Source organism: Papilio polytes, unplaced genomic scaffold (genome assembly GCF_000836215.1).
Source record: "Papilio polytes unplaced genomic scaffold, Ppol_1.0 DF821956.1, whole genome shotgun sequence".
NCBI classification, from domain to species: Eukaryota; Metazoa; Arthropoda; class Insecta; order Lepidoptera; family Papilionidae; genus Papilio; species Papilio polytes.
The window spans coordinates 3,003,037-3,012,559 of NW_013527248.1; the positions used below are offsets into that span (position 1 = coordinate 3,003,037).

Here is a 9,523-nt window from a genome sequence, read left to right on the forward strand (position 1 = left end):
AGCAGATATCGAAGCTAAAATTATAGTAAAGAATTCGCACCACTCGGTTATTTTAAAATTAAGAGATTTCATTATTTTAAATATTGCTTTTCTCTTACTTTTAATGTTTATCTAAATAATAAGGTTATTTAACTGTTTTTGAAAACTATACGAATAGAATTTTTAACTTTAGAATTTAAAAACAACACCAACAAAATACAACAAGTACTACGGCTATGCGTGGAACTTAAACAGACTTCGGCAATTGAAATTGATTGGCTGGTAGTTGATTGACGTCTGATGTCATTGTCAACAACAAAAAAATTGTAAATATGGTTTTAATATCTAGGTCTGAACTGAATTTACATTTCACGATAAATAAGTAAATAATTGACTCGCATATCTGAATATTTATTTTTAATTAAGAATAAGAAGATACTATTGCAATGATTCCACATAATATTTATAGGTGCAGTAGTTTTAGTTGGAAAATCAATGCTATAAGATTATATTCGTCAAGTGTACTTCCTGATATTGATTTAAACTATTACTGCAATATTGAAAATATAAATGAAATTAAAAATAACATTCAAAGACGGAAAGGTGTAGGAGATATTGATAAAGCTTTATATCTTTACAAAACTTTGAAAACTACTTCAGATAGGGATCATTGTTATGATTCAATAAAATTAAATCTTTTTAAAGAATTAAACATTTTACCAAATAGAACACATCCTACTGTCGGAAATTATGCTGACGAGCCACATGTCATTCACGAAATAAACCAAAAAAAGGATTTTGGTAAAAACAAACCTTTAGAATTCAGTAGAATCACAGAGCTTTTAAACTTAATGAGAACAGATAAATTGGGATATACATGTGGTAATAAGAGTTATTACTACTTTGGAGCATTAGCGGAACTAGAAGAAGCTTTAATTAAGTATACAGTTAGTACATTATTAGGCAAGGATTTTTTATTAATATCAGTACCAGATATATTGCCAAGAAATTTACTTGAAGGTTGTGGAATGGCTATTAACACTGATAGGACCCAGGTAAATATAGTTTCAGACAAAATATGTGGCATATAGCATGTTGTAATTGTAGCTTTTTATCTCCAAAAATATCTGATTGTGGACATCCTACATAGAAAAATCTGTATTTATGTTTTATTACATTAGTATAAATAACCAACTTGTAAGATTCTTTTTATTTTATTATGATAAATCTTATGAGATATTACCAAATAGGCTAAGTACTATAAATTGTGCTATTATTTTTTTATAGATATACTCCTTGGATCCTTGTCATCATGGGCATGATATGTACTTATCGGGCACATCAGAAATGTCCTTAGCGGGCTTACTGTCTAATTCTAAACATAATGTGGATAAACTTCCCTTGAAATTAGCAGCTGTGAGTAGATGTTATAGAGCTGAAACATCCAATGTTGTTGAGGAAAGAGGTACATATAGGTATGTAAAGTTAGGAATGAGTAGATTTTTAAACTAAAATATTGTAACAAATTAAATTAGTATCATTGGCATCAAAGTTTTTAAGGAATCAGTAGCAGCTACTCTGTATTTTCCCTGCACCCTTTTACACTACATCTTAAATTTTGTTCTATGCATTGACTCATAACTTGTTCAGACACCAATATTATTTTACATAAAATGTTAATTGAACAAGCACCCATTTGAATGCACTGAAATAGCAAAGCAACCACTGTCCATATACATCCTCAATTGAAGGTACAATTTCTGTTTCTACTTTTCTTTTAGAGTTCACCAGTTTACGAAAGTCGAGATGTTTGTAATAACTAAACCCCAAGAATCTGATGACATGTTGGAATACATTAGGAATGTCCAAGAGGAGCTTTTTACACCATTAGGGCTTCATATGAAAGTGTTGGATATGCCACCTCATGAGTTAGGAGCACCAGCCTACAGGTATTATCGTTTAGTTGGCAAATTAAGTTTAAGGTTGAATTATACCTTTTTGAACACTATCATTATCATTATCATCCTTCATTCTATTGTAAATGAAGTTGGAATGGATGTTTGTTACTGAATGTCTTCGGCTTAACAATTCACGGTGAAATTTGGTAGTACATAGATCATAGTCTGGAATCGCATAAGCTACTTATAAAGTACTAGCTTTCGCCCGCGATTCCGTCCGCGTGGTATTGAAAAAAACAAAAGTGAATGGCCTATGTGTTCTTCCAGACTATCCTCTACATCTATGCCAAATTTCATCGTAATCCGTTTAGCCGTTTAGGCTACAAACTCTAACAAACATTCATCTATCCATCTAAACTTTCACATTTATAATATTAGTATAATTTTATTTATTCCCCATGTTCGAAGTCTCAGGCAAAAGCTAGTTATACAAATAATATTTGACATGATATAATTAATGTTATCAAAATGAAATAATTCTTTCAGAAAATATGACATTGAAGCATGGATGCCAGGACGGAACTCTTATGGAGAAATTTCAAGTTGTAGCAATTGTACAGATTATCAATCAAGGAGATTACATATTAAGTATACTGAAAATAATGAAGATAGTTATGTTCACACTTTGAATGGCACTGCATGTGCTATTCCAAGGATGCTGATTGCATTGCTCGAAACACATCAAGACCCAAAGGGGAAAATATTCATACCCAAAGTACTACAGCCCTTTATCAATGGAAAGCCATTTATTGGGAAAAATAATCAAGTACCAAAACTGAAGCTACGAAAATAAAATGTAATGAATTCATTTATTTATTCAACTGTAAAATTATCATTTTGATAAATGTTTTTGTTGTTTAGATGCCTTTTTCATTTTAGCCTTAAATTTATTTATATCCACTGTAGCTTCATTGGAAACATCTTCTTTGTTAACTTTTTCTTGAGGTGGTATGTAATCCTTCTTCCTTTCTTCTTCTCGTGCTTTCTTACTTTGCAGCTGTTTTTCTTCTTTTTCATGTCGTCTTTTAGCTCTCTTCTGGTCATCCTTGAGGAAGTATTCACCACTGGCCAGTTGTTGGTCAATTTTACTCTCAGGCTGAGGCGGAGGGAATGGAGTATAAGGCTTCTTTTTGACCTTTTGTTTTGGTTGCTTCCGTGGTACATTTTTACTCTTAAATTTAGGCAAGAACCTATCCCAGCTTTCATTTCTTAGTCTAGGGTCTTTCATTAATTCTCTTTTGATCATCAAACTTTTAATATTATACATTGGGTGAATGTTTTTCATAGTGTCCTCTACAATTCTCCTTACTTGGACTAAGCCTTTATAAGGACCAACGGCTGATACAGTGTTACCTTGCACAAGAACATAACATTCAGTTAATAATTCTATAGATTTAAGTGTCACTCCGTTTGGACCAATAAGGCGTTGTCGTCTTTTCAAAAATGTTTCCTTTTTGCGAACAAAGGAGTTTATTTTGATAATGTCACACCCAATTTCATCATCAAGCACTCTGGAAGCTTGCTCGAATGGTACACTTCTAGAAAGCAGTTTCATAAAATCTCTTGCTTTGATAATAATGTAAGGATCCCATGTTTTTTTTGTGGTTTTAACGGTTAAGCTTCCTTCTATGAGATCTAATTCAGCTATTATATGGTGCTCTTTTAAAACTTTTTGTACAAGCGGCCAACATTCTTTTAAATATTGTTCACGATATTTGGGAAATAAAGTTGCAAATTTACTTTCTTCTAGTAGTCCATGAGGATTATCTTCAGGAGTAAATTTTGGAATTTTAATCGCCCATGCATTATCAACAGGCCCTGTCTCTTCCGTCGTCTGATCTTCCATCATTAAATCAAACTTAACCCCACTAATCAAAATGTTAAACACAATTAAGTATCATATATGTCTTCATTTCACATAACAAAAACTAAACATAACCTAACTTTTACGCGACACCCGACCATAGACACGTAGCAATGTTTATGATGTTTATTTTTGTGCTGTTGCTACTTGGTTGCTACACTGATTGATTTCTACAGAATAGAAACTGCTGAAATAGGCATGAGTGTGCTTGTTGGAAGAGTAAATGTGTTCTGTGACTACCTACTTCGATTATCAACAGTTTTCAATTGTGTGTTTAAATGAAAAATATTCTACGGTTCATAAATCTATGGTAGTACAAACTTTTGTTTATATTATCTGTGCCTTCCTATAAAGTTACGAAACACACACATAGTATGGAAAAATTTCTTGACATGTTGTGATTGTGTTGAGTCGCGTTCCCACCCCGTATTAATGTCGATATTTTGCTTTGAATGTAAAACTCGTTGATATCTCGTTTTCTCTATTTGCATTTGCATTGATAACATACATTTGAAAAACTAAATTAAACAGATGAATTGTTATTGTCAAGTTTGACATTCACATTGCAGTTCGATTTTATCGAAACTTGTTTGAGAACGTGTTTCATTTGTTTACGCAAAGGAATCATGAACATGGAGTGGACGAAAGCCGAAACAATAAAATTCATAAATCTGTTACAAGGATTCCCATGTTTATGGAATAGTCAAAACAAAGATTTTAAAAACCGACAGAAACGTCGTGAAGCTTTAGACTTTATAGCCCAAGAATCAAATACAGACACAAGAGCAGTGGAAAAAAAAATGGTATCTCTAAGAACTCAATACAATAGAGAGATAAATAAAATTAAAACGAAGACACATGCCGGCTATGAACAGCCAACTTCCAGTTGGTATGCTTACGATCTTCTGCACTTTTTAAAAGATAACAGCAGTCCCAAACCTGCTAAAGATTCGCTTACAGTAAGTTCAATTATACAAAATTTTAAATTTCGCGATAATGTATTTATCCAATAGCCATAAAGTTGACGGCTCCAACGTAAATAATGGTATCCAACACTTTTTTTTATTTTTCTGTGTGTAACGTTTTTTTAATTGAAAATGTTAATTTCGTGAAATACTATGTTTTACTTGTTTATCGTATAATGACTTGTATTTAGCTAAATTATCATAATTTGTAAGTTTCAACTCTTAAAATGTTAATTTACGTTTAAACCACGAAATGCCTGCAAAAAATGTACATTTCATTTGACTTATGGACTGGATTCTTTTTTCAAATACCAGTTTTCGCCCATGACTTTGTCTGCACGGAAATAAAATAAAAACTTAGAAAGTAGACTATCTCTGATATGTGTACAAAATTATACTTAGATTAATTAAGAATGGAGATTTCTTATTTTTATTTAGTAATAAACATCCATCCATCCAAGTTTTGCCTTTGTAATATTGGTTTGAAGTAAGATTCCACATTGAAGTACATGGTTACTAGTTTGCACACTGGGTATTGTTTAGTCTCAAGGTCGTCATTTCTGTTGACTTTTGGGTGAATAACAAATCCACATCCATCTGATCAAATAATTGCTGCAGTTATACTGTAGTACATGCCATTTTCCCGAACATATTATTGTCAGTGTTAACTTAATGTATTCCAAATACAGTAAAAAAAATCTAATTCACATACCATACCATTTTTTTTAAGATACAGTATTTTTAACAAAAAAAATTAGTAATTCAACTTACTTAAATTTACTTTTTTTTGTATTCCTGTTCTGTTCTTTAAAATGGGATTGGATCCCAATTAGATTTTTTTAAATACCAGTTTAGTTGTTCAATTGACTATAAAATGTAATTTCAATACAATTATTGGAAAAAAAAAATCCAAACATTTATTTATTCTTTACAGATAACATACACTCCAAATAAAAAGGATGAATATGGGGATCCTTATGATTCCAGCTCAAATCTATCACCAACAAACACACAACAGCCACCGCTATCAAGAAGATCTAAGATGAGAAATAGCGTAAACCAAATGAAAACTTTAAATTTATTAAACCATGCATCAAATGCAATAATAAATAGGCAGAAAAAAGATGAGTTTTCAATATTTGGAGAAGCAGTTGCAAGTGAACTACGAGATATAAAATCGAGAAAAGAAGTTATAGAGTTGAAAAAAAATATAATGGATATGATTTATATAACAAAGATGAACATATTGGATACAGAAAAGTCTACTCCGACATCACCGCCTACAAACTCAGAAGCAAATATAAATGAAAAAGAAAATACATCTGGTAGTTCTGATATCCATTCAATTTTAGGAAAGGTCGAGGTCGCTATGGATGGAGAATGGATGAATGGAGACTCATGATTTTTTTAATTTGTTATGGTTCATGTGGCATTTGAATCCAGTAGGTAATGGCAGTGTTGTAGAATTTCTTTAAGAAAAAAAATTGTCAGGAAAAATAGAAAAGGTTCAGAATTAGTTCAATAGGTTGTTTTTAAGTTTTTTTTTTTGAGTAGAGGGCTTTTTTTTCGTTTACTGCTATAAATGAATTGGCGTAGATTAAAAAGAAGCAAGATTTGGTCGAAAGATGTTGCTTACTCGTCTTTTAAAATGTTTTATTTTGTTATAGAATAATTTTTCATTTAATAAGATTATTGTTTTTACCCGACTGACAATTGATTTTTTTATTTATGTATTATAAATATTATTTTTACTCAAGATTAAAAGTTTGTAAATACATTGTTGATTTAAAAAAACTTTATGTAGAAGTTTAGTTGAAAAACACTGCATAATATGTAAAACCATATTTTATCTGTAGCCTCTACAACATTTTAGGGGCGCTGTCAGTTGAGTTAATTGGTTTTTGAAGTTAGATTTATTGTGTAATAAATTATTTTTACAATATGTATAATTATAAGAGTAAATTAAGACAGAAAAATTTGAAGTTTTTTTTTCTCACCTACCTTTGATTACCTATTATAATTTTCAAGGGCGAGGTGATATTCCATTTATAGTCTACTCCGAAGTTCCCATGCTGTCAGTCGGGCTTTTTTTTAGCTAGATTTTAAAAATTGGGTTTTTTTTTTAAATACAGCCTGACCAAGAATATTAAAACTTGCCATATTGGAAATATGAAACTTGTTTGCTTATACCAGAAAATGAATTTTTATATTACTGGTTATGCTATATCCTGTATTACTATTAATTAAGTGTCATGCCATGCCACAATGGAACTGTTACCTATTATCATCCTTTTCTATGAAAAATGTTACGACAGTAGAAGTCGAGTGGGCCCGACGGTATCCCTCCCATTGTGCTAAAGACATGTGCTCCTGAGTTGGCACCGGTCTTAACGCGTCTCTTCCGGTACTCCTACTCCTTAGGCGTAGTCCCGAATTCCTGGAAGACTGCCCTAATTCACCCGATCCCTAAGAAAGGCGATAGCTCTGATCCGGAAAACTACCGACCTATTGCAATAACCCCTTTGTTCTCCAAAATAATGGAGTCCATTATTAATTGCCAGCTGATGAGGTACTTGGAGGAGCACCAGCTGTTAAGCGATCGCCAGTACGGTTTCCGTCAGCGTCGCTCAGCTGGTGATCTTCTAGCGTACCTCACTCACAGATGGGCGGAGGCAATTGAGAACAAAGGCGAGGCTCTGGCGGTCAGTTTGGATGTAGCGAAGGCCTTCGATCGGGTGTGGCATAAAGGGCTTCTTTCGAAGCTCTCTTCCTTTGGGCTTCCTGAGAAACTGTGCGCTTGGATTGCCAGCTTTTTGGAGGGTCGGAGCATCAAGGTCGTTGTCGACGGTGCATGCTCTGACCCCAAACCAATTAATGCTGGTGTCCCACAGGGCTGTGTACTGTCGCCCACTCTCTTTCTTCTGCATGTCAATGACTTGTTGCATTTCAGTAACGTCCATTGTTATGCAGATGATAGTACGGGTGACGCTCTGTACACGGCCCGCGCTAATGTTTCTCGGGATAACGTCGACGAGTACCGGAATAAACTTGTGTCGGAACTAGAGACTCTTCTGGGTAATGTCTCGGATTGGGGGCGACAAAACCTTGTCGAGTTCAACCCCAAAAAGACGCAAGTTTGCGCGTTTTCCGCCAAAAAACAACCCTTTGTCGGTAACCTCAACTTTGAGAGCACTCCCCTGGTTTCCACAGCCAGCATCGGTATTCTCGGCGTTGACATATCGAGTGACGTCCAATTCCGCGGTCATTTGGAAGGGAAGGCCAAGTTGGCCTCCAAAAAGCTCGGTGTGCTCGGGAGAGCGAAGCAGTATTTCACGCCAGCCCATCGCCTACAGTTATATAAAGCACAGGTTCGGCCACATATGGAATACTGCTCGCATCTCTGGGCCGGAGCTCCTAAATACCAGCTTCTTCCTTTCGACCGTGTGCAGCGACGTGCCACTCGAATCGTCAACGACCGGGGTCTTACCGATCAGCTTGACTCATTGGCTCTGCGAAGGGACGTTAGTTCCCTTAGCATTTTCTATCGTCTCTACCACGGGGAGTGTTCCGAAGAATTGTTTGGAACTATTCCTGCCGCTGAGTTCCGTCATCGCACGAGTCGACAGAGTGCCAAATATCATCGTTACCACCTCGATGGTTGGCATTCCACAACGACGAGGTTTTCACGTACCTTCTTACCTCGTACAGCCGCGTTGTGGAATACTCTGTCCTCAGCGGTATTTCCAAACAGTTACGACTTAGGGGCCTTCAAGAAAAGAGCGTATTCCTCCCTTAAAGGCCGGCAACGCATCTGCAGTTCCCTTGGCGTTGCGGATGTTCATGGGCGTCGGATCACTTGATACCAAGCGATTCGCTGCTCGTTTGCCCGCTTTTTTCCATAAAAAAAAAAAAAAAAGCCTACTGTTAGAATTTTAAAACCAACAGCCGAATAGTGAAACGACTTTAAAATACAGCATCTTAAATGAAAAAGCCACGCTTAAACTTCATTAAAATTTTCGTCTCAGATTGTAAGCGGCACGTACTAAGCGGAGTTTTAAAAATTCGTTTCAGAATTCGACCGTTGGACTTAAAAAAATGGTCAATGTAGTTTACGTCTACTACAGGTCCGGTGACTTCGCACGTGGAATGCAGTGTGATACTCCAAAGAGATCCATTGAAGTTTTAAATAAAATAATCCAGAACATACTGGCCAAGGTAAAAAGGTTTTGCAATCGGTACAACATAAATATAGTGTAAGAATGAAAATTATAGGCATTTATTTTAAATTTTAATGAATTTTATTTAAACACACATATATTATAGTCAGCTAAAAGCGTTTAAAAATAGCGTCGCCTAGGGGTTTCACAAATTTATTTTTTATTACATGTATCAAATTAAATATCTTGTCCCGCTACACATCTTAGTTATCTGCGCAGCAACTCTCGCGAAGTAATGCCTGGTTCACACTTGGCCAGTACAGTTGGATAATAGCGCTAACTGGACTGGCATAATATGAATACGGGCTGTCGACAGTGAGAACATACAATCCATGCCTGGCCTAAGCTACTGTTCAACTTGCTGACCCAGTGTGTACCAGGCATTAGCAGCCGATAAGATATTTGAAAACTACACTTGAAGTGATAAAAACACTGTGTAACATTAATCTACAAATATACTTCTACAAGCAAGGTCTGATCCAGCTTTGGTGCCAGGGGGGGGGGGGTCACACCAGTGGCGTAGCGAGCTCACCTTGCGCC

At 35.1% G+C, this 9,523-nt stretch overlaps 3 protein-coding genes across 3 annotated transcripts; 2 read left to right on the forward strand and 1 right to left on the reverse strand.

Annotated features, from left to right (window-relative positions):
- Positions 1 to 287: 287 nt before the first annotated feature.
- Positions 288 to 2,783, forward strand: LOC106107596 (serine--tRNA ligase, mitochondrial). The gene is made up of 4 exons (XM_013288484.1): positions 288 to 1,034; positions 1,267 to 1,454; positions 1,761 to 1,928; positions 2,424 to 2,783. The coding sequence occupies exons 1-4, from the start codon at positions 426 to 428 to the stop codon at positions 2,728 to 2,730; spliced, it is 1,272 nt and encodes a 423-aa protein (XP_013143938.1). The 5' UTR covers positions 288 to 425; the 3' UTR covers positions 2,731 to 2,783.
- On the reverse strand, positions 2,728 to 3,911 carry LOC106107597 (KRR1 small subunit processome component homolog). Its single transcript, XM_013288485.1, has one exon. It carries the CDS (start codon positions 3,784 to 3,786, stop codon positions 2,770 to 2,772), a length of 1,017 nt encoding a protein of 338 aa, XP_013143939.1. The 5' UTR covers positions 3,787 to 3,911; the 3' UTR covers positions 2,728 to 2,769.
- Positions 3,912 to 4,164: 253 nt separating this feature from the next.
- Positions 4,165 to 6,472, forward strand: LOC106107592. The gene is made up of 2 exons (XM_013288477.1): positions 4,165 to 4,760; positions 5,701 to 6,472. Exons 1-2 carry the CDS (start codon positions 4,428 to 4,430, stop codon positions 6,166 to 6,168), a joined length of 801 nt encoding a protein of 266 aa, XP_013143931.1. The 5' UTR covers positions 4,165 to 4,427; the 3' UTR covers positions 6,169 to 6,472.
- Positions 6,473 to 9,523: the final 3,051 nt, after the last annotated feature.